This window comes from Lynx canadensis, chromosome E1, assembly GCF_007474595.2.
Source record: "Lynx canadensis isolate LIC74 chromosome E1, mLynCan4.pri.v2, whole genome shotgun sequence".
NCBI lineage: Eukaryota > Metazoa > Chordata > Mammalia > Carnivora > Felidae > Lynx > Lynx canadensis.
In genome coordinates this window covers 2,343,608-2,367,697 of record NC_044316.2, presented here as the reverse complement: position 1 = coordinate 2,367,697, position 24,090 = coordinate 2,343,608, and the positions used below count along the sequence as shown (strand labels likewise).

The window sequence follows — 24,090 nt, the reverse complement described above, 5'->3', positions numbered from 1 at the left end:
CGAGGTTTCAGCCTCCAGGGACTTCCGGGCTCCAGAGACCGCCGCTTCCCTTCGCCTCTGCTCTGAGTCTGCCCAAGACCTACATTCTGTTCCGTTCTCTCCTGGAGCAAAGGTAGATCGGACACCGTCCCGCCCCGTTCCGGGGGTGCCGGGGATGATGGGATCAGGCGATACGCCCCCGCGACAGGGCCCCCCCCCCCCCCCCCCCGGCCACAGGGGACAGGGATGGAACAGCCGACTTCCTGGCTTCCCCAGCATTTGGGGTCGCTGTCATGAACTTTGGCTGGCTCTCTTAAGTGTCCTGTTGCCCAGCTCCAGCACCTCTCAAGCTCCCTTACGGGACTCTTTAGGGATGATGAAGACAGGGTGCTGGCCAGCGAGCCAGGGGTGGAAGGCTGAGGTCTCCATGCCCACGAAAAGGGGAGCTAACAGGGGCTGCTGAATCAAAGCCTGAGAGCGAGCATATCCACAAGTTTGATGCCCCTTAAGGACGACCACCACTGTGTATCTCCAAAGGATCCTTTATTGACCAGAGCAGGACCGTGGCATTTATATATTATATAAAAAAAAGTTTGAAGATCTGGCAGGCCGGAATCCCTTTGCCCGCCCTCCACCCCAGCACAGATTTTCCTGCCCCCGCCCCTGCACACAGAAGGGGGATGGATGGCTGCCCCACCCAGGCCGCAAGGCCACGCTCCCCCAGGGCACAGAGAAAAAGAGGCTTTTTCATGGCCACCCCCTGAACATCAGAAATCAACAAGTATTCTCTCAAAAGGAAAAAAAAAAATACAGAAATCAATTAAAACATTTAAATAAAAACCAAAAGGGAACTGGGTGGGGAGAGGCAAGAGAGGAAAGGAATGGGAGTTTCTTGGGAAGGAAGGGTCCCCCATGTCCCACGCCCATTCATAAACGGGCTTGAGGCCTGGGATCCGAGGCTCACACAGTGAGTTTGCAGTGACACAGCTCCTTGTAGATCTGCCGACGAAGTTTGGGCATGTCCTGCTGGGTGAAGCTGAACGGCTGGGCCAGCGCCAGGTGCTTGCAGTACTGGGTGTTAACAAAGCAGTCCGTGAGCATCCCCCCCCCCCCAAGTCAGGACCTGTGCTACCCCCTTCGCGTGAGTGAGATCCACCTCCCTCCCTGGAACTTTCAGAGAACATCCACATTTCACAAAGGGAGCCAAGGTGCCCCAGCCTGGGGCTCAAAGTCTAAAATCACTGCTCTTGGTACCTGAAATACCCGGTGTTAAAATACTCCGCATTGGCGGTTAGGAGGCCACTCTTCTTAGGGCCAGAAACCAAGGAGCAAGAGACCCAGTCCCGATGTGGGACGGGGAAGCCAGGAGAGCCGACGAAATCCATGTTTGCGCTTTCTGACACCTAAGGTTACTCTCTGCTCCACAAGGGGCTGTGAGCAACGGGGCGGGGGCGGGTTGCAGAACAGCCTCCCTCCTCTTGCCCAGCCCTTTAACCCAACTGCCATCTGCTTACCTGTAACACAAAGGCACCGCAGTCACTGTCATTATTCTGCCTGGCCACATTCTAGAAAAGGAGAAGGCAGGCCCTTCGTTTGGAGGCTCCTAGGGGTGTGGCCTCAACTTCTGCCTCCTGCCTTACCTCTATCACCACCCCGTACTCCTCCCTCTAGAAACTTACCATTTTGAAGTAACCTTTCCAGCCCTGGTGGAAATCCAGCCGGTCTTTCTTCACGGCCTCTGCCTGTAGGTACTTGGCAATATGCTGTGCAGACGGAGAAAAGGAGGGAGCGATGCCCGGTGTCTCCCACAGGAGCCCGGGTATGGGGGTCACAGGCACCAAGCCCAGGTTTGCTCCTCAGAGGCCCCAGGCCCACCCTTCCGCCGCGAGTGCCGCCACTGGATTTCCTCCCCACTCGTCCCGCCTCCCTCCTTCCCGCTCAGACCTTAGGGCAGCGGCGGTTCAGGGTGCGCTGCGAGTCAAAGTAGGTGATGGTGCGTCGCCTCACGTCAACCGAGATGAGGGACCAATGCACCTCCAGGTGGATGGGGATCAACAGTAGCTCCTTATTGAAGATGTCCACCTAAGGGGGGCAGAGCCAGGGGTCTGGTCAGAGGGCACGAGAGTCCTGCCTACCGTCATGAGGGGTCTAGAGACGAGTGGAGGCGCTGGCAGGAACCGCATGGGAGGGCACAAGGCCCAGCCCTCCACCGGAAGGGGTGGTGTCAGAGCACACACCTGAGAGCCCAGGATGGCCCGGGTACTTTCCACACATTAAAGGTACCAGCGCTCAGGAGCAAAGAACCGAGGCTCAGCACTCTGGAGCCAGACTGCGGGGGTTTAGAGCTAGCTCCTGCCTTTCCTAGCTCGCGGCCATGGGCAAGCCACTCTATACGCCTCAGTTCTCTTCACTGTAAAAGGCTGGAAGCGACAGCCGCTACCTCCTCTGTTTGTTCTGAGAATTAAGTCACACCGAGGACAACGCTGGGTCCCCGGCAAGTGGTTGGTCAGTTACCACAACAATCCTCCGAGGAAGTTCTCTCCCTCGATCTGCCGGAGGAAACGGCAGCTTAGAAGACTAGGCAACTTGCTGAAGGTCACGGAAGGGGCAGAGGTGGGACTCAGATGCGGTATGCAGAGGCCAAGTTCTTTCACTGTAGGTCCCCCCACCTCCATCGGGAGTAGCAGGCCTGCCAGGTCAGGGAGGTGTGAGCTCCTGAGCCTGGGGACGGAAACTAATGCTGCAGCCCACGGTCCTACCTCACTGTAGAAATTTCCCGGCCTTGGAATTGCAGGGCAGGGAAACTAACGAGAACGATCTTTTCCTCCTCGCCAAACGTGCTCTCTCCCGTCTTCCCCAGTAACGTCTGCTACGAACCCAGGCATCACCCTGATTCCGAGCTTTTCTTCGTTCCCTCGTCCAACCCGCCAGAAAGAACTTCGGTTCTACCTGCAAAACCCATCCTAGAGAGCACTCCTGCTTCTCCCTCAGCATCCTGGTCGAGCGTCTGTCTCGCCTTCTTTGCTCGCCTCCTAGTTAGTCCGCTGCTCCCATTCTTGCCCCACTTCCAATCTCCGTCAAAACAGGAGGCCCTTCCCAGCCTGCTTAAGGCTCGTCAACGGCGCCTCAGCGCACACGGTGACAGCGGCCTCCACGCCCCACGCGATCAGCCCTGGCCGAGCTTCTGATCATATTCCCCCCGCTCACCCTGCCCCAACCACACCAGACACTCCTGTGGGCCTTCTGGGCCCCCCCAGTCTCACCTCGTGTCCCATGTACTCGCCGTCCCCTTCGCCTAAACCACTCTTGCCCCCGAGCCACACGTGACCGGGCCCTCGTCATTCCAGGCTCAGAGAAGAGTGGCCTTCCCGGAGCCACCCACATTCCACGCTACTACATCTCCCTTTTAATTTGTTCACGGCGCCTAACACTAGCTGAAATTTAACTTACTTATTCACACTCCACGAAGGCGAGAGAGAAGTCTTCCTTACTTAACACCGAGTCCTTGCTGCCCACGACAGTACCGAACACACAGAAGACCCATGTTACTTGAAAGACTGAGTGAGCAGCCTCGGGGAAGGGACTCCTAGAAAGCGGAACTCTAATCCTTTACAGGCAAGGCGTTACCCACATACACGTGAACTGGCAACTCACGTTTTTGGTCCACCTTTTCACCCCATCATAACCCTTGGTACGGAGTTTATCGTAGAAGAAACTGTTGAAGAAATGCACCTGTGCCAATGACACAAAAGAGCTGGATGGAGTTAAAAGAGCTTCAGGCCTCCCTGCCAAGTCTCCTCCGCCCAGTCCGCTCCATGTCACTGGGGCTCCGAGGGCCAGTTTCAACAACCTCCACTGCAATCCACTGGGGGCAGAAACCCAATTCTCTTCCTGCTGCCCCTCCCAACTGGTGGGGTGAGCCACAGGGAGAACCACTGCCGACTGGGGGGAAAGGAACAGAGAAGTTCAGGACCTAGGTTACAGGTTTGAATTTAACAGACCGCCTTTTACCACCTCTCCCCCAAACAAAGATCCTCCCTCCGTGAAAAGGGAAGAGATCAAAGGGAGCGAAAAAGCTGCTGGGATCTGCAGAAGTTCTCCTGGGGACTGAAGTACCCTGTCAGGCCTACCTTTTCAGGGACCGTGTCCATGACCAGGTCTCCATACATGTTCATCACCTGGGGAGAAGATGGGCGGCAACTTGCCATGGAGGGTGCAGCATGGGCACAGGGCTCCCCCGAGCAGAGGGCCCCAGACACCCTGCTCCCCAAATCCCCTTCGGGGCCCGTTTCTCCCTCCTCCCCTCACCTGGTCATTGAGCCAGTTCTGTCCGTACAGAGTCCCCAGGTCGTCCATCGTCAGCACGTGCCGCTTATAAGCCACTCGGAAGCCCCTCACCATGGCGTTGCTGGCATGCGCTGGTTACGACTGGATGAGCTGCAGCACCAGCCCTTCCTGAGTAGGCCAAGGGTGGAGTCCCACAAGAGACGAGGGGGCTAGGGCATACAGAAGGACCTTCTACTGCCCAGAATCAGGATCTGTCTCAACTAGTCCCCATCGGGGCTCGCGTAGCCTTCCGAGGGCCTGCTGAAGGGCCGCTCCTTGGAAGGAGGCACGTGAGCACGGGCGGGGCATGTTTCAGGGGCCCGGGGAAGGACCGCCCCCATCTGCTTACAGGGGCTTCGCGCTTCACCTGCAGACTCCTCCCCCTCGGTCCCTGCTCCCCTCCTCCTCCCTGAGTCGGTCCCTCTGGGCAGCATTCTCTCCGACCCCTGACCCCTAGGGCCCCTCAGGCCCCGGCCCTCTTCTGAGGACCCCCCTGTCCTGCCTCACCTGGAAGGTGTAGAGAACTCCTGCTGAAAGATGTCCTCCCAGTTTCTCCACCACCTCATCAGTGCTGAGAGAATGAGGCTGCCGTAAGTCTGAAGGAATTCATCCAAGATGCCTGAGCGGAGAGGAAGAGGAGCTTGTGAGGCCTCCACACTCCAACTTAGGAGCTGGCTGAGAGAAGAGAAGGCCTGGCCGTCTGGGCTCCCTTACTCTGCACGCAGGTCACATGCTCCTCTCGCAGGGGGCTGTGCTGGCCGGCCTTCTCCCCGGGCCGCTCCGCCTCTTCTGCGGTGCCCAGGTCTGAGCCCTGGAAGAGTTCCTGGGCCACGTGGTCCCCGATGCTGCACACATTGCTGCTGAGGATGCTGGCGTCAGGGGGTGCCAGGCCTCGCTCCCCTTCTGGCCCAGGCGGTCCCCCAAAGCCATTGGGAAGAGTACAGGAGAGGAGGCCTACAGCGCAGGGGAAACAGGATGGGGATGAGAAATTGGCTAAGATCAAGGAACAATGGTGAGATCAAACGATACAAATTCTAAGACCACGGGGAGGAACCGAAACGGAATCTCCCGATAGGAACTCTAGGGGATGGAACACCGTAAGGCGTGAGAGAAGCATGTCTACAGGTTACAGAGGAACTGAAGAGAAGAGGTGCTCGTCATAGGACAGAAGCAAGAAGAAACGACTAAGACCCGGAGAGAGGCACACGTCCGAGACATTTACCACCACCATATATACCTGGCACCGAGTACGGCACCCGGTGCCACCGAAGGCTCGATAAATACTCCAGGGACTGATAAAGACACAGCCCGACATGGTCTGCCTGCGTCCCCGAAAGAAACATTCCGAGTGCGAATGTCACACACGGCTATACAGGTGGTAACTGCAGAGAAATCCATCCCGGCACTAGAGTGGCACCCTTCGCAGATGCACAGGCAAGGGCCCCTTTATTCGGAAAGGCCAAATGAAAAGGGAGCTTGCGTGGATAATAAGACTAACTTTTCTAAACCTCATCTCCCGTTCTCGTCTGTACACAGGACGCCTACTCAGCTCGGGGACTCTGTCACCCGGCCTTGACCGTCTCCCCAGACTTAGATCTTGCTCAAGTGGGGCTTAAGACATTTCACAGCTATTCTGGACCCCCTCGCTCTGCCGTCCCACCTTCCTTAGGCCCGGCTCTCACCACAGCAAGAGGCTCCCAATCCTCCTGGATCTGAACCCTGCCCCCACCCTTCCCACACCCCATTCCCACCTTACCGGAGTCAGGGTCCAGAGGAGACTTTGGAGTCCACCTTAATCCATCTTCCTCCACTGGGGGCCCAGAGGACATTGGTGGAGACCCTCTCACTCCGTCCTCAGCCATGAGAGCACCTAGCAGACCGAGCCGGGGCGGAGGTGGCCCCCGAGGGGAGTCAAAACGACAGCAGGTGGGATGGCAGCTGTGGTGTCGCAACCCCCTTCCTGGGGTGAAAGATGGTTCTTGGGGTGTGCGAGGCTCCGCCGCCGGCCCCGGGTGGCGCCCCCAAAGCTTCCAGTGGAATGTCAACGAGGTGCTTTTTGAGTACAGCAGCATCCGGAAGGCTCGCATGGCTCTGCGGCGGCGCTGGGAGCAGGTTTTCCGATGAGTAGGGCGAGGAGGGCGAGGCCGCTGGGAGGTTCCCAGCTGACCCCATCTGGGGGGCAGCCTCCAAGCTGCCCCTTCCTCCTTCCTCATCTTCATCCTCATCGTCCTCTTCTTCCTCCTCCTCTTCACTAGCTGACGCATCAAAAGAGGGCCGAGGGACAGGGAGGCGTCTGGCTGGCACTGTGGTCCCTGACCCAGGATCTGGCCCAAACCCTCCACCTGATTAAGTCGGGGTTTAGGGGGTGGGGGCCAGCGAAGACGCTCCCGCCTGGGACTTGAGTAAGCCGGGGCCACGCCAGGTCCAGGAGGCTCAGGCCCCCAAGACCCGGTCCCTTGTATAGTCTCTTTCATCTTCCGGTAGCCTGTAAAACAATGGTTAGAGTGTCAGAATGCAAACACCCCGCACCCCAGATCCTGCCTCTCTTCCTCAGCATGCCTCCTCCGGAATCAGATACAAATAACCTAAGAAAAGATGAAAAAGCGCAAAACCGCTACGAATGTCCGATCTTTTCGGTTAACAAGATCCACAGGGGCCCTTCGGAGTCCATGCCCCCATCTCTCCCCCGACCACAGAGGAGCAAGGGGGAATGGCTAAGCAGCAGGATCTTATTTCTCGGACCCCCAGGTTAAAGCCACTGTTGTCAGTACTTAATGCCACCAGGAGTATCCTAATTGAGAGCCCAGTAAGGGCAATGGCTCAGCAGGAGACTCCTGACAGGATACACAGATACCTGAGGACACAGCTTCCACGGGGAAACCGGGGTCTAGAGCGGGGAGAGAGTGCTCTACCACCTCGGAATGAATGGGGTGGGGTGGGGAGGGCACGGGCATGCTCAGGTCGTCTCAGGAGGGAATGGGGATCCCAGGGCTACGGTTCAGGTAGTAAAATCTAACGAAAACGGAAGAATGTTAAGGGAAACTGAAAGAGAACCCAACCGGTGCTCAGGCAGCCGGATCAAGCCGCTGGGACAGAACTGAGCCGCGTGAGCCAGGTTGGCCCAGCCCCCTCTCCTGCTCCGCTCCCGGGGGCCAGAATGCGTCCCACACCGGTTTGGTCCTGGACAGTTCGGCGCCCGAGGGCCTGAAGAAGCCCCTTCGAGGGCCTCCTGGGCCCCGGTTTGGTGGGAATGAGATCCAGGAATGGGAGAGGCCGCGGCAGGGCTGGGGGAAGGGTAGGGGGCGTCCTCACCGGGAGCGGGGAAGCCGGGCGGACGGGCCCGAGGGCGGGCGTCTCCGGCCTCAAGCTTCCCGGCTCATCTCTCCGGCGACGGCGGCGGCCCCGCCACTCCTGCTGTCTTCAGGCGCAGCCCTCTCAATTCAGGATTCCAACGCTTCTGGGCCGCGCGCCGCGCCGCCGAGCCGCCCCGCCGCGGCCGCCGCTTGCTCTGCTCCAGCCTCCACCTCCACCACCTCCCCCTCCTCCTCCTCCTTCTCCTCCTTCCCCTCCCGCGAGCCCCAGGCCCACCGGCGCTGGCGGCGCACGATTAGTACGTCACAGCCGGCGAACAGCGCCGGCGCGGCCAGCGCGCGCCTAGTCCCGCCTACCCCCGAACGTAGACGCCACGGGACCGTCCCGCCCCCGAGCCCCGTGCAGGGCTGCGCCTGCGCACGCTCGCTGCTCCCGGCCGCACGCGACTAGCCCGTCGCGCTCCCTTTTGCGCCTGCGCGTCCCCCACCGCTGCGTGTCCCGCTGCGTAGCGCTTCTCGGCGCTGGCGGGGCCCGAACCCCGGGGCCTTGGTACCTCGGTCCCCGGCGGCGCGCCGGAGGACAGCCGGGAGGGCCGGGAGATCCCGGTACAGGGACGGGGCTGAGGCAAGGCAGCGGGGGAAGTGGAAGTCGTTTACTCTCCTATTTAAGTTTAAGCGGGTCTTGAGCAGAAAGAAAGCTCGAGCAGTGAAGGAGGACCAGCATTCGGGCCAAGATTTACCCGAGGCTGCCCGGCGACCCGTCCCAGCCCCGAGAGGCTTGGAGGGCCCGTCACGCTAGGGGAGCGGAGGGCAGGAAAGGCGGAACTTGGCACCCGTAGGGTGGTGTGTCTGCAAAGGGACTGTCGTCGTCGTCGTCGTCGTCGGGCCCCCCCCCCCCCCCCCCCCCACAGATGGGCGCACAATAAACACACCCCTGGAGATAGTGATGGGAGCCGAGCCGGGGCCCCGTTGGTGGAGAGGGAGGTGAGGGCGGGGCTTCTTGTGGAGGGAGGAGGCAGCGGGTACCTGGAGAGAGGTGTGGCGTGGGGAACCAGGAGTTTCCCGAGTGGAGGGAGGCTTCGTGGACTTCTGCCAACAGGCAGGCTGCTTCTCTCAAGCTGCCGCTAGATGGTGGTGCTGTTCTGGAAGCATTCCAGTGGGACTTCAAGTAGTTTCCCACCAAGGCCTGGCACTGCCCCCCTTTTCTCCCCCCACCCCCCAAGAATGTGGGCTGGATGGGGGACGAGAGCAAGAGATTTACACTTCTTTAATATCCGTGAAGTCGAAGTCCAAGGTGATAGGGGTGGAAAGGGAAAAGGGAGGCACGGAGATTCGTGAGTCGTCAAACCAGGGTTCCAGTCAACCCTAGAAGAGGCCTCTGTTCCTGTTAGCTCTTGGCTGCCTCCAGTATGTCCCCACCCCAGTCTTCGAGCTTGAGACCACCTCAAAATCACAGTTTCACAAAGCCCAGGAAGGTTCCAGATGGCGAGAGGCTAAGCTTCGCCCTTCCCCGGGGGATTGTGACATCAGAATATCCCTTGGGTAGGTGGAAGACACCTGAGAGGAGAGAAGAGATGCTCAGGAGGTCACGGTCACGCAGACTGACATCTCCCCTCCCTTCTCCAAGCTCAACCTCTTTGCGCTTTCTGTCCTTCATTCCAGAGCCACCTCTCCACCCAGGCTTCCAACCCCTGCCGGAGCTTCCTCGTCACCACCCACCCCCCCCCCCCGGGGTCAGAGAGACCCTGCTCTTCTCACGACCCCCACCCCCTCCACCGCCCACAGGGCTCCCACCTGCACTGTAGCAACTATGTAGGCCCAGTCCGGATTGGAAGGCATACTTCGTATACAACGGAATAGCGTCTCCTGCCTTCCCCGGCCCTCCCGGGACACCACCTGACCCATGGTGAAAGTCACATCGTGGAACAGGACCTGGCAGGGAACGGAGGAGAAACGAGATGGCTCAGTGCTGGGAGGCCTCGGGAGCCTGGACAAGAGAGCCAAGGAAGGAAGGAGGGTCTTCTAAGTTTGGTATGAACAGAAGGGTCAGGAATTCTCAGTAGCAGGACTTACGGGCCCTGGGAGAAACAGACCTCCGGCCCCCCACATGAGGCGTAGGGTATGTTTGGGATTACCTGGCTATACAGCAGATAACTCCAGTGTCCCAGACTCGAACAACGTATCCTTGAGCCTCCAGGCTTCTCCCACGCTTAAGAGCTGGTTGCCAGATCACCTCTGTCACATCAGAGTCCTTCTGGGGGTGAGGGGTGGGGCAGTCAGGATCTCCCTGCATTCGCAGACACTCTTCGCCCCCAGGAGTCTCTTGGGCCCAGGTGCCAGCCCCCCAGTTCCCCAATCCGGCCCCTCCCCGAAAGCCGTTATCGAAGGAAAACTGCTCACCCTTCGAGGTGATGTTGAGGGGACAAGGTGCAGAACGGAGTGCCTTCTCTGAGGAGAGAGGGGGAATCTGAGCAGTGCCCACCTGCCCAGCCGCCCTGTGCTCAGCCCCTCACCCTCAACCCTGGCTGCAGATAACCGTCCCCAGATCCCCATGCGGCTGGATCACCTCCCACCCCGGCTGCACCCCGGAGGCCTCACTCTTCTGTTTATGGGTGAGCACTGCTCTCTTTCTCCGGGACCTCTCCCCATTCTCCCAGGCTTCCAGGGCGTCAGGGCTCTGCTCACGGAAAGAGGGTCGGGGTTAGGCTGAGATGCAAGGGTCCCGGGCAGCCTCTCTTCCCAGCCCGCCCCCTCCCTCCGCCCCAGGAGTGCCTCACATCTCTCATGCAACTTTTCCCCAGCAACCTGAGTCTCGGTGCTGGCTCTCCTCCAGGATCTGTTAGGTACGAGAAGCATTAATCTTACAATTTCCTTTCCCGGAATGGGCTGCTCCCTTGACCTCCAAACCTGGGACCCTCTCTTGCACCTACTCAAAACTTTACAGACCGAGAGGCTAGAGCCAACAGGTCCGGAGATGGCCCCGCCATCCATCCCTTTCTCCCCCACGCCCTTCTCCCCTCACTCACCTGCTCCCGGAGGCTCGGCCACGGATGCCCTTCTTCCTCCTTGCAGGGCCCTCCAGTCCTCTGCAGCCGAGTCACCTCTCTCCTTAGATTTTGCAGCTCTGTCTGCTGGGTCAGCAGGGCCATGGCACACGCCACAGCCCCTAGAGCCGCCCCCCAACTCAACCAGAGGGCGACTGAGAGCGCCGGCTCTCGGGCCGGGCCCCCCCCCATGTCTCCCGGTGGCCCTCTGGGGGCTGGCAAGGAGGAGACGAGGCTGGCATGAGCTGGGGACCCTGCAGAGAGCAGTGGCCTCAGGAGTGGGGGTGGTGAGGAGGTGGTGGGGAGGGTGGGGGTGCAGAAGGGAAGAAGAGAGTGTTACGCAAGGGAGAAATAAAAGGAAATTGAGAATAAAAAGGAAGGAGGAGGAAAACCGGCTATGGGGCACTGCTGGAGCTCCTGGCACCCCACTGCGGGGCCGGTGGCGTCTTGAGACACGCTCCCCCGCCCCCCGCCCCCCGCCCCCCCACAAACCCTTCTCCAGCCTCAGGAGAATTTGGTGACAATCTGTCTAGGAAGGACGGGACTGCAGTGACACCCCAGGAAGCAGCCCGAGCACGGGAACCCTGGGAGGGCCCCAGGAGATGGGGGAGGGAAGGTCGGCTTGCCCCGGGGCACAGTGCCAAGAGCAGGGATGGAGGGACAAGCTGGGCAGCTTGGGGTCAAGGGTGAGGGTGGGAGACCCTCTGGCTGAGCCACGGGAGAGGTCTCTGGGCAAGTTGGCTGGGAATGACTGAACGTGCGAAAGGAGGGGGAGGGGGCGGATGGGGAGGAGAACCAGGGTCGCGGGAAGCCAGAAACTGGCCAAGTTTCTGGGGGTATGGCCAGGCCGGGTGTGTTGGAATAAGGCCTGCGCTACTCCCTGTGGCTGAACTTGGCAAGCAGGACTTCCTGTTTCCCGAGAAAAGCTCTTACATAAGGCTCTGGTCAAAGAGGAGAAAGAGACCAGCCCCAAGCACCCTACCGCTGGAAGGTTCCTCCCCTGGACCCAGGCGCCCCCACTCCCCCGGCCGCGTCCTGCTTCCTGACCCCGAGCTCCCCTGCGAGCCTGCTCCCACCCCACGTCCAGGCCAGGGCTTGGGCCCGCACCTGCTGAATGTCCAGAGGCTTCCGCTCCTCCCGGCCAGGGATCACCCTCGGAGGAAGCCCGCCTCCTAGGTAAATGAGGCGGCTTCTGCTGGACCTTGGGCAGAGGATTGATTTTTTTTCCTGGCGGTTTGCCTTTTGACTCTCTGTTCATGCCTCAGGGGTCAGAAGCATGTGGGATCCCCATTCCCGAGCCTGTTACATTGCCCTGGAGTCCCAGCCGTCCCGCACCCCACCCTTCGATGCCCGGCCCCCCTTGCCATGGCCCTCGGCTACCCCGAGAACTGTTCCCTAAGTCCCAATAGAGAGACCGTGGGGGCGCCTGGGGGGCTCAGCCAGTTAAGCTTCCGACTTCGGCTCAGGTCACGATCTCACGGTTCATGGGTTCGGGCCCCGCGTGCGGCTCCGTGCTGACAGCTCGGAGCCTGGAGCCTGCTTCACATTCTGTGTCTCTCTCTCTGCCCCTCCCCTACTCGTGCATTGTCTCTCTCTCTCCCTCTCTCTCAAAAACGTTAAAAAAAAAAAAAAAAAAAAGAGAGAGAGACCGTGGCTTATTCTCTTTAATATTCACTTATCAACATTTTGTCACAATAATAATAAAAATAATATCTGTTTTAAAAATCCACAGGGAATTATCGGGAAGGATCTCGTCTTGCTCTTAGCCCTCACGTTTGGGAACTCCTGGCCCCGTCTCAGTCTCCCTGGCGTCCAGCCCCTCTTAGTGCCTGAACAGGCGGTGGGGACCCACCCTCACCCAGAGTAGAGTAGACACAGTGTCCGGGGGCAGGGTGGGGGAGGTTGTGGCCAGGGCGGGGAGTCAGGAGATAAATGGGGGGGGGGGGCGTCGAAAGACCAGGGGTTCAGGAGCTAGTGAGGTGCAGGGGGGAGTGGGTGTCAGAGGAGAAGGGGGTTATCTATGTGGCGTGGCAACACGTGAACAGCCCAAGCAGCCTAGCAGAGGGGGGGCAGGTCTGGGGCGAGGAGCAGCGGAGGGTGGGGCCCGGGGCGCCACCGGGGCCCCTCAGTGAACCTGGAAGAGTCCGAAGTAGGTGAGGAAGGGGGCGGCCTTGAGATGGGCCCAGGGGAGGGTGCGGATCCGCAGGGAGGACCCTGGCCGGAGGGGCAACAGCCCAGACACGTGCAGAGGCGGAACCTGGGACCCCGGGGAGCTGGCGGCCGTGGCGGAGAATTCTTCCAGGCAGCGCAGGGCCAGCGCGTCGTCCACCAGCAAATCGAGCTTCAGGTAGACGGCCTTCCCCTCGTCAAAGTGCACCTACGGGGAGGCGGGGAGGCGACGCGGGTCTCCGTGTCCCCTGTCCTCGGTGACCCAGGGATCCACCCCCCCAACCCCAGCCCAAAGCCCGAGCTCCCCGCCCACGTGGAGCTGCCCCCGCCCCGTGCCCCGGACCCTTGTCCCCCGGTTCCCGCTTCCCCCCCAGAGCCAGGTGGGGCTTACCTGACTGTACAGGTAGTAGAGCCCAGCCCGAGTGACTGTAAATTCCCCGCTCTGGCGGTCATAGCGCAGTGGGTTGGAGCTGTTGATTTTGGCCTCCTCCCAGCCACTCACCGTCCCCGTCCACACCTGAATGTGGGTGTTCAGAGATCGGGGAGAGTCCCTTTCCAGGACTTCCTCACACTCCCCAAAGACCCATCGGGTCCAGAAGACTCGGGGGCCCGCTGGGCCCAGAAGACAGACACGTGGCCCCGGGCCCCGGGTGGAGTCACGGCCCACGGAGCCTGTAGTGTAATAGGAATTTCCGTGCAGAAATGCAACGTACGTGTGACCAGAGGGTCGGGAGCAACCCGTCAGCAGCCACTTCTGGTGAGAAGAGCCAGATGGAAGGAGAGGTGGGGGGGGGTTGATATTTTGTGTCTCTAGTTTTTTAAATATTTTTTAAATATTTATTTTGGGGGGGGGGAGTGAGCATGAGTGGGGGGAAAGCAGGGGAGAGAGGGAGAGAGGGAGAGAGAGAGAGAGAGAGAGAGAGAGAGAGAGAGAGAGAGAGAATCCCAAGCAGGCTCCATGTTCAGCACAGTCTGTCGAGGGACTTGATCCCATGAACCCTGAGATCATGACCTGAGCTGAATGCAAGAGTCAGATGCTTGACCAACTGAGCCACCCGGAAGCCCCTGTGTCTCTACTGTTTGTCTGTTTTACTTTGAGACCATATACGGTACTTGAATCGTATACTACTGGGATTATTAAAATTGAAAATAACAAGGGGCGCCTGGGTGGCTCAGACGGTGGCTTCAGCTCAGGTCACGATCTCGCGGTCCGTGAGTTCAAGCCCCGCGTCGGGCTCTGTGCTGTCAGCACAGAGCCTGGAGCCCGTTTCAGATTCTGTGTCTCCCTCTCTCTCTGCCCCTCCCCTGCTTGTGTTCTCTCTCTCTCTCAAAAATAAACATTAAAAAAAAAGTGGTACCCAAGTGATGAATGGGTAAGGAAAATTGTGGTATATCCATACAATGAGAAATTATTCAACCACAAAAAGAAATGCTGTGGGGGCGCCTGGCTGGCTCAGCCAATTGAACGTCCAGCTTTTGATTTTGCCTCAGGTCATGGGATTGAGCCCTTTGTCGGGCTCCTCTGGGATCGTGGAGCCTGCTTGGGATTCTCTCTCTTGCCCTCTCTCTCTGCCCCTCCACCCCAAAATAAGTAAACTTTTAAAAATAGAGTTTAAATGGGCGAATTGTATGGACCCTGAAGCACAGCTCCATAAAGATGTACCGGAAAAACAAAACAAACAAACAGACGAACAAACACCACTCTAGAGCCGGACCAGTTACAAATTGCAAAGAAGGTAAATACTAAAATGACAGAGCACAACTCAAGTGGCCTCCCAGGTCCTCCCAGTCCACCTCTCCAATGTCACCCCTCTCTCGCTGCACCAGCTCACAGGACTCCCGCCTCCTTCCTGTTCCCGACGCACACCTGGCACCTTCCCTCGGCCAGATCCCGACTCCGCTGGGAACCCTTCCCCGGCCACCCTGGCGTGGCCAGTCCGGCCTGTCTTTCACCTGCTGGCCACGGCCCCCCCGCCTTCGGAGCAGCCGCCGTCGCAGGAAGTCATCCGGTTTAGTTACACAGGAGGAAGTGTGGGGTCCCACCCGGCCTTACTGTCTACTGTGCCGTGGCCCCCGGGGCTGGGCCTGCTCGGAGTGGGCGCCCAGGGGACACTGGTGGGAGGAAGGAGGGGGGTGGCCAACGTGGCCCCCCGGCTGTGGCTTCGTGTGGCTCTGGCGGCTGCTGTCCCGGGCCTCGCTGGCGGCCTTCCCCCTCTGCCGGCCCCGGGGCGCTGTCCTTGCTACTTTCGCAAGGACGCGGTAACGCTTGGCGGGCGTTCTCCTGCCCACCTATGAGATACCCGTCACCCTGCAGACTCCCACGTGGGCCTCCAGCCCCGCTCTTTCCTGCGTCCTCCCCACTCCGCTCACTGTGCCGTCACCATCGGACCGTAATATCATCCGGACCCAAACTGAGCGCGGCGCCTCCACTCCGGCCTCACTTTCTGTCTCTGTTCCCGCATCTGGCTCCGGGTTCTTGCCCCCACGGGGTACCCAGGCCCCTCTCTGCCCCCCCCAGTGTGGTCTCCTCCACTCTCACCGGGATTCTTCCCAGCCTCCTTCCTCCTTGGGCCCCCCCCTCCCGCCGGTCTCCCCGGTCCCCGGCTCCAGTATATTCCCTACACACAGCCACGGGGAGTGAGGTTTCAAAAACGCAGATGTGAGCCTGCCTCTACTTGCTTTGACCTTGGAATGACTTCCAGAACGCCTGTGTGGCCCGGCTCCATATTCTCTTCCAACCTCGAGTCTCATGCTGTTCCAGCAGCGATTCCCTCCGACCACGCTAGGCTTCTCCTGGTCGCCCAGCCTCATCATCCTCTTGCCAGACTCGGGGCTTTGGCACAAGCGGCTCCTTCCACCTGGCACGCCCTTGACCCCTGGTCCATCTTACATTCGCGCTTCAGGGTCCACGCCTTTTTGAGACAGGAATCCCGACTCCACTGTAAAGTTGGGTGTCTTCCTCTTTGCCACCGCCTACCTCTGGCTACTTTCATTCTTGTTCCTGTCCCAGCCTACCGTAACTTGCAAATCCCTATGCCTGTCTCCTCTCCTAGACAGTGACTTTTTCTCGCGAACAGGTCTGGGTATCATCGCCCGTGGGCGCCCGGCCCGGTCCTTACCAACAGCAGGTGCTCAGTGCGTGTGTGTTCCGTCAGGGGACGAATGAATGTCTGGGTAGCTGCTAAAATAAATGGCCCATCTGGAGGGGAGGAAGAGGAGGGGGAGAGAAGGAGGGAGGGCGCGCCCCACTATGGGACCAGCCTGGGCGAAGGCTGGTTGTGGCCAGGGGGCACGGGGTCCCTGGGACCACGATGTCCGCCAATGTCCCCACCACAAACCTCAAATGGACATTCTTTATAGCCTGGCAGCCTTCCTGCTCCTCCCCACGAAGCTCGCTCTTGTAGTCCTCAAGATAAGTGTTTTGTACCACCTCTGCTCACCCCCCGCCCACCCTCCTCACTCTCCCGAGGACCTAGAAGTCATCACGCAAGGGCTCCCTCACGTCCCCCCACCAGCACTAAAAACTGACCTGTCGTCACATTCTCCAGGGGATGACGTGTTCCTCTCTCGGTTCTGGAACCCACCCCCGGCCCCCTTCCTGGACGCTGCCCTGCAGGCTCCCCCCACCCCCGCACCAGGCACGTCTGGGACACAAGCCTGCGCTGGCTGGGTTCAAACCCGGGCTCCACCCCTGGGTATCCTCGAGGCCTCACACAGGTTAAGTGGCCTCTATCTACCGGGCCGCCTGGGTGGCTCAGTCGGTTAAGCGCCCACCTCTCGGTTTTGGCTTAGGTCATGATCTCGCAGTTCGTGAGCTCGAGCCCCGCATCGGGCTCCGTGCTGACGGCTTCCTTTTAGGGCTACTGCAGAGACTGGATGAGTGTTCCATTCAGTAGCCGTTGGCTAAGACCCCTGTAGGGTCGCTCATCACCAGAAGGACTGCACCCTTCCTCCATACACAGCTCCCTCCAGCTACTGGCCTGTTGCTCCGCTCGTCACAGAGAAACTTCTAGAAAGGGTTGTCACCGTCTCCAATTCCTAGTTCCCATTTTCTCTTAACCCAATCCACACTGGCGTCCACCCTAACGGGGCCACTGAAACCGCCCACGTCCAGGTCACCAGCTGACTTTTAAGGTTTCCAAACCCAGCGGTCATCTCATGTGACCACTCAGCTGCATGGGGCACAGATGGCCACACCCTCCTGGGTGAGACCGAGTCTTCTCCCAGATCACAGGACACTCCCCTCCCCGGTTTCTTCCCTTCTGTCCGGCTGCTTTTCTCAGCGTCCACTGGGCTGTCTTTGGCCTCCCCTCTGGATGTCCCGAGAGCCTCAGGAACTCACTCTGGGGGTGCTTCTTCCTCGCGGTGTTTCATCCAATCCTACAGCTCTCAATACCACGTCTGTGGCTGTGACGCCTGACTATTCGCGTCCTGACCTAGCCTGAGCCGGCCCACGATGTCCGGCCAGCTATTTGTGGAAGCCGCTGGCTGATTATTAAACACTTAACGATTAATTTACGTATCTCCCAACCCATTTCTCCCCTGGTTAACGCCGCCTCAATAAATGGCATCATTAGGGGCGCCTGGGTGGCTCAGTCGGTTAAGCGTCCGACTTCAGCTCAGGTCGTGATCTCGCGGTTCCTGGGTTCGAGCCCCGCGTCGGGCCCTGCGCTGACAGCTCGGAGCCTGGAGCCTGCTTCGGATTCTGTGTCTCCCTCTCTTTCTGCCTCTCCCCTGCTCATGCTCTGTCTCTCTCTCTCTCTCAATAATAAATAAACGTTAAAAAAAAAATAAATGGCATCACGATTCCCAAAGATGCCCAAGTTCAAAACCGAGAAGTCATTTGTGATTCCTTCCTTCCCCTTCCCCCGCACAGCCGACTCATAAGCAAGCCGCTAGCTTCAAGCCACATACCGAATCTATCTACTTCACTTAGAGGCCTTGGCAACGCAGGTGGGATGGAGTAGTTGGGGGGGGGGGAGAGTCTGGGAGGGGAAGGGGCCAGAGACTGGGTTTGAGGTTCTGAGGTCATAGTGCTGAGTTGGGAGGTCGGGTAAAGGTGGAAAAGAAGAGCCTAGTAGAAACATTTTGAGAAAAATGATCAGAGTGGTGAAGATTCATAGAATACGGGACGGGGGTGGCGGGGGGAGAGCAGGGGCAGGTGGGAATGGGGTCTCACCGGCCTGCGCTCCGTCCTGTCCCGGTCGTGGGTGAACTGTAAGACACAGGAAAGGGTGGGTGAGACCTGGCCTGCCCCTCCACCGCCCGCCCTCCCTGGGCATAGCTCCCCCATCACCCACCTTCATAGTGAGCTGCGATCGCTCTGCGAGCCCTTGCTTTCCGGCCTTTGGGTGCTGAGAATGAAGGAAAGACAGATGGGCAAAATAGTGCCCAGAAGCCACTCTCCAGCCCCTTCTCCCTCTCAGAAGCCCAGCATCCCTTCTGGTCCAGGCTCCTGTCCTCAGAACCTCAGGCCTTATCTCCCTCCACAAGTAGAATGACTATATCATTTCTCATCCAAACTGGGTTGTTTCTGAGAGCAAAAGTCTTGCTATTAATAATCGCACTGACAAAACACTTGTCAGCTGGGACAGTCCTGTGCAAACCTGGGCCTGTAGTCCTACGATCATCCCATTCAGAAGTTTCTTAGCTTATTTGGGCCCGGGCCCCTGACTCCCCAACGCCCCTCTGTGTCTCCATCAGGACCCCAGGGGCTCTCCTAACCCCAGACCATCCCTCCTTCCTATTTGGCGTAGGGTTTGAAATGAGAAGCAGGTCCAAGTGATGGAACAGGCTTCAGAGAGAGGGCCAGAATTCTAGGTTTGAGCGTGCCTCAACTGGTTAGCTGCATGAACCTGTGAACTGTGAACCGCCCCCCCACCCCGCCCCAACACTGTCTGTGCCTCAGTTTCTCCATCCCGCCTGTCAGTGAGGTTCGTGGTTTCGGCTCTGCCCGCTTTGTGGGGCTATTAGGGCAAACAAACGCAATCATGAGTGCAGAAGCCACGGCAGACCCGTCACTGTTCCTATTCCGGAAGGTGGGATAAGGGGTGCTCACCGCTTCTGCGAGGCCGCGCCAGCCGCTTCAGGAAAGGCCCGGCATCTCGGCTTTCCTCTATCTGGAGATTCAGTTCCTAAGGGAATTAAGGGCAGGGCTAAACCAGGGTCTTGCCTGGGGACCAGCAGAGACGTAAACTGAGACCGACAGGGGGCCCCGTCAGGAGAGGCACCAGCCAGCAGCAGGCACAGAAGCCTTGGGGGGGGGGTCCAAGGGGAGGCAAGGTCCCCCCCCCGTCTCATACCCCCCCTTCACCCGCGGCCAATAAACACTCCGTACTCGGGTGACCCAGACCCCTTGCACGCAGCCGTCACCCTCTCTCCCCCTCGCTTACCCGTGCACGGCGGTGCACACCCCCGCGCACACGCGCGGCCGGCGCCGCCAGGGCACACCCCGCACCCTCCGCTCGCACACGCTCCCCACGCCCAGACGCGCGCGCCCGCCGCCCACGGCCACTCACCGGCGGGTCCGGGTCCTCCTCTGCCACCAGCTCCCCCTGGGAAGGCTCCTGCTGGGAAGGAGGCAGCGTCACCCAGCCCTCCTCCACCTGACATCTCACCCTCCACCCATCTTCCTGGCCCCGAGCCCTCGGCCCACCCGGCCGCGCCCGCCGCTCCGCAGACGCGGCTCCGGGCCGGCCCCGGGAGGGCTGCGCCGCAGGGGCCTCACCTGGGCGGGCGGCGGGGGCCGGCGCCCCAGGCTGACCGCGGCCAGCAGGAGGCCGAGGCAGGCGAGCGCCAGGCCCAGGCCCAGCGCGAGCGGGGCCAGCAGGGCGGTGCCCGGCTCCCCCAGGAGCCCCCTCCGCCTCTGGCTCCGACGGCCGGCCATGGGGGCGGGGGGCTGTGCCTGCCGCGCCGCCCCCCCTCCCGGGGACCGCGGGGGCGAGGGAGGGGGAGCGGGGCCGGAGCGGGCGCGGAGAGGGAGGGGCGACCGGACGCGCCCGGGGAGGGGAGCGCTCAGGAAGCCGGACGCTGCTCGTGCGCCGGGGCGCTGGGCGGCCGGGCGCGTGCACCGCGCAGACCCGGGAGGAGGCCCGCGCCGTCGGCCCCGTGCGCCCGCGGGGCCGGGGTTGGCGGGAGGGGCCCCGGCCCGGGGGTGGGAGCGGGGGCACGGCGGGGGCGCGGCGCGCGGGGGCCTCCACCCGGCCCGGGGGCGGCGGCGGCGGCGGCGGCGTTGGCGGCGGCGGGACCCCCGCGCCTCCGACGGGTCTGGTTGATTTCAGGCTCCTGCCCGAGGTCACCGCGTAGTGTGGTTGGGGCCAGAGCAGTTGGACTTTATCGGCGGCACGCAGGCCGGTACTTCCGTGCAAGTGATGAGAGAGCCTAAGGCCCATTGAGGGCCAAGCGCAAGCCAGCACGATCCCCCCCCTCCCCGCCCTCCCCTGCCCCCACCCCCGAGATGGGATGTGTGTGCTATTCCTCAGGCACTCCCGGCCGCCCGAGAACAAAGGAAAGAAAAACGAATGGTTAACTGATAGAGATCACAGTCGTGCAGGACCTGAGTCTCCCATCAGCCTGTAAATATTTTAGTAAAATACAAGAAAAAGGCAATCTTATCGATAGCCTCATCTCCAGACACCTGTAGACTCAGTTTCCTGGAGCCCCAGCGTCACCCTCCCCTCCCTAGTGATGTGGGGAACACAGGCGAGAAGGAAATAGGTACGGGGCGCCTGGGTGGCTCCGTGGATTAAGCCTCCGACTTGGGGTCAGGTCATGAACTCACTGTGAGTTCAAGCCTTGCTTGGAACTCTGTGCTGACAGCTCCGAGCCTTGGAGCCTGCTTCAGATTCTGTCTGCGTCTCTCTGTCCCTCCCCTCCCCTGCTCTCTCTCTCTCTCTCTGTCTCAAGTGTAAAATAAAACATTAAAAATTAAAAAAAAAAAAAAACGGAAATGGCAGGTGACATTAAATGTCCTGATAATCGGCAGCCCATTGAGGCAAATCCAGAGAACATTTCTCCAGGAAGCCCCTACCGTCCTCCTGTCGATGCCTCACTGGAGGGGAAAACACCCTTAGCCTGACCATGGCTGGGCCTTGGGTATCTTAGGAGTCCTCTTTGGCGTATCAAAGTCCTTCTGGAAACCTCCCTTTGGTCTTCACCTCCCCAACGCCTTAGTATATAAGCAGCCTTCACAACCCCCGGGGCAGCTCTTTCTACCCAGGGGTCCTGTCCCCGTGCTTTAATAAAATCATTTTGTTTTGCACCAATGATGTCTCAAGAATTCTTTCTTGGCTGTCAGCTCAGCTCTGAACCCCCTTCCCTCTTCAAAACCCCATCACGAGGAACTGGAAAAGAACCTGAGGACATGGTTAACGCGGGTCCTGTTTTCACTACTCTGGGCAGATCAGTGGTGGTCAGTTAAAAAACGTGAGCATCTGGCGGTGGGTTGCGTCATCCTCCGCCCCGTTAGTGTTCCCCAAATGCATGTGTCTGGAAACACACGGGCTGCTTCTGGTAATCACAGGGCCTAAATGAGCTCAAGGAGAGTTACAAGAGCCCTATAAATGAATTTGGTAAAAGCCGGACCCTCAAGAATGCATTTAACACATGGGGCGCCTGGGTGGCTCCTCGGATTCTTGGTTTCAGCTCCTGTCATGATCTCACGGTTTCCTGCGTTCGAGCCCCTAGCCGGGCTCCTCGGTGAGCGTGCAAAGCCTGCTTGGGATTCTCTCTCTTCCTCTCTCTTTCCTGCCCTCACTAGGACTGTCTCTCTCCCTCGCTCTCAAAATAAATAAAAAAAAAAACAAACTAAAAAGAATGCATTTCACCTGTTAACATTCACTTCAGCACATTTGCAGTGAAAAAGGATTAGCAAACAATTCTGTTGCAAGAGGAATAATTAAATAGGGTAAAGCAGTGATTCTAAGGGAAGTGTATGGAGAACCTTCTGCCTTGAGGCTCTGTGTCATCCTGCCCTTTTGTTCTGGAACCTGCTGACCTGCCTTCCTCCTTCAGGGTCTCATCACTTTTATTCCCCATACTTGGGACACTCAGACCACCCCAGCTCAAAGTCATTTTGGAGGGTTTTCCAGATCATCTTTTCTAAACAGGATCCAAACTTCCCTCATTCTCTGCTCTGGTACCCCTTATCGGTTTCTCAGCTCTCACAATTTATAATGATAGATTTGGCTACTATCTCCCCATCTACATTGTAAAGTATAAAACTATGTATTTTCTGGTTCCTGCTTCTAGAAGATGCGTCTATTTCTAGAAGGTAAATTCTATGAGGACTTTATTCACTATGTTCCCAGCACCTTGTCAAATGCTGGTTCCCCAAACGTCACTAGAACAAACTGTTGAGAAGACAAGTTAGACTTTATTGCTTGCCCCTCAAAGGTCTGACGCCTCATAGGGAAATGGGCAAGCCCATGACATTTACTGAGACCTTGAAGTCTGGTTTCAAGCAGGTGTTCCCATGCAGGGGCAGGAACAGGGGTTGTTGATTAAGGTAGGTAAGGGTTAGGGTGGAATCATGGAGAATTTACACAACAAGGTGAGAGGCTCAAATAGTCTTAAAGTGTAAAGGGTCAGTTGATATTTCTATTGATAATCAGCTGATTTGTTTTAGCCTTTTTTTTTTTTAAGGTAATCTCTACACCCAAAACGGGGCTCAAACTCATGTCCTTGAGGTCAGGAGTTACATGCTCTACCCGACGAGCCAGCCAGGTGCCCCTGATTGTTTTTTGTTGTTGTTTTTAATGTTTTTTATTATTTTTTTTAAATTTATTTTTGAGAGAGAGAGAGAGAGACAGAGCACGAGCAGGGGAGGGGCAGAGAGAGAGAGCCAGAGCGGAAGTTAGATGCTTAACCGACTGAGCCCCCCAGGCGTCCCTTAAAGAGATTGAAGAAGACAAAACATTCATAACATAAGAAGTAGATACTACATGAAAAAGGAACAATCAGAAAGCAATATTTCCCAGTGGCTAAAAATATGGTTGCAAAATAAAATAAAATAATTTTAAGTAGGTTTCATGCCAGTGCAGAGCCCAATGCAGGGCTTGAACTCACAACCCTGAAATCAAGACCTGAGCTGAGACCAAGAGTTGGACTCAACCGACTGAGCCACCAGGTGCCTCTTTTTAATTGTTTACAATTTTTATTTTTTTTTAGTAATCTCTACACTCAACCTGGGGCTCAATCCCACACCCCAAGATCAAGAGTTGCACACTCTTCCAACTAAGCGAGCCAGGCGGCACCATAAAAATGAAATGTTTCACAGAAAGATTGAAAACAGAGACCTGGCTGGCTCAGTTAGTGGAGCACGTGACTCTTGATCTCGTGGTTGTAAGGGTTTTTTTTGTTTTGTTTTTTGTTTTGTTTTTGCTGTTGTAAGTTTGAGCCCCACATTGGGTGTAGAGATAACTTAAAATTAAAATCTTAAAAAAAAAAACAAAACCAGAGTTGAGGAAAACAACTGTATAGAGCAAAAAAGATGAAAAGTGGGAAATCAGGGAGAGAAGAAAACACAGAGGACCAATCCAGGAGGACTATACGGTTATTAGGAATCCTAGAAAATGAATTTGAATAAAAAGGAGGGAAGAAAAATATCTTAGGAAACGATCAGAGATAATTTCCAGAACTGAAAGGCTTGTCTTCATTCTGGACGGGTCTGTTGTGTGCTCAAGCTAATGAATGAAAAATTATCCATGTGTAGATACTTCCTCGTGAAATTTCACAACATCGGGAATAAAGGGAAGATGTTAAAAGTTTCTTTTTTTTTTAATGTTTATTTTTGAGACAGAGAGAGACAGAGCATGAACGGGGGAGGGTCAGAGAGAGAGGGAGACACAGAATCGGAAACAGGCTCCAGGCTCTGAGCTGTCAGCCCACAGCCTGACGCAGGGCTCGAACTCACGGACCGCGAGATCGTGACCTGAGCCGAAGTCGGACGCTCAACCGACTGAGCCACCCAGCCTCCCCAGATGTTAAAAGTTTCTAAAGAGAAGAAACAAATCGTCTCCAAAGGAACAGGAGCCAAGAGAGAGGGAGAGAGTGCTTGAGAGCATGAGAAGGGGCAGAGAGAGAGAGAATCCCTAGCAGGCTCCACACCATCAGCACAGAGCCCGACGGGGGCTCGATCCCACGAACTATGAGATCATGACCGAAATCAAGACAGATGCTTAATGACTGAACCACCTGGGTGCCCTGAGAAATTCCTGCAGTTTTGGAATGAGGGCCTTGAGTACCTCCAGGTTGACCTCGAA

The 24,090-nt window shown here is 58.0% G+C and overlaps 3 protein-coding genes across 3 annotated transcripts; all 3 read right to left on the bottom strand.

The window, feature by feature from the left end:
- Positions 1-505: 505 nt before the first annotated feature.
- On the bottom strand, positions 506-7,832 carry SENP3 (SUMO specific peptidase 3). Its single transcript, XM_030294687.1, is given in 18 exon segments — positions 506-1,050; positions 1,494-1,544; positions 1,659-1,742; positions 1,924-2,061; positions 3,634-3,711; positions 4,110-4,157; positions 4,288-4,430; positions 4,808-4,850; positions 4,852-4,883; positions 4,886-4,924; positions 5,020-5,259; positions 6,062-6,233; positions 6,235-6,255; positions 6,257-6,316; positions 6,318-6,509; positions 6,511-6,653; positions 6,656-6,790; positions 7,618-7,832. Coding segments are annotated over 17 exon segments (1,719 nt in total). The 5' UTR covers positions 6,780-6,790; positions 7,618-7,832; the 3' UTR covers positions 506-939.
- Positions 7,833-8,852: 1,020 nt separating this feature from the next.
- Positions 8,853-10,917, bottom strand: TNFSF13 (TNF superfamily member 13). Its single transcript, XM_030294683.1, is given in 9 exon segments — positions 8,853-9,173; positions 9,411-9,428; positions 9,431-9,548; positions 9,752-9,771; positions 9,774-9,869; positions 10,017-10,064; positions 10,215-10,293; positions 10,643-10,884; positions 10,887-10,917. Coding segments are annotated over 9 exon segments (744 nt in total). The 5' UTR covers positions 10,903-10,917; the 3' UTR covers positions 8,853-9,066.
- A 1,389-nt stretch (positions 10,918-12,306) lies between these two features.
- Positions 12,307-19,776, bottom strand: LOC115500360 (tumor necrosis factor ligand superfamily member 12-like). The gene is given in 8 exon segments (XM_030294685.1): positions 12,307-13,037; positions 13,221-13,337; positions 13,339-13,346; positions 18,009-18,044; positions 18,130-18,183; positions 18,888-18,963; positions 19,348-19,395; positions 19,557-19,776. Coding segments are annotated over 8 exon segments (750 nt in total). The 5' UTR covers positions 19,716-19,776; the 3' UTR covers positions 12,307-12,785.
- Between the last annotated feature and the right edge of the window lie 4,314 nt (positions 19,777-24,090).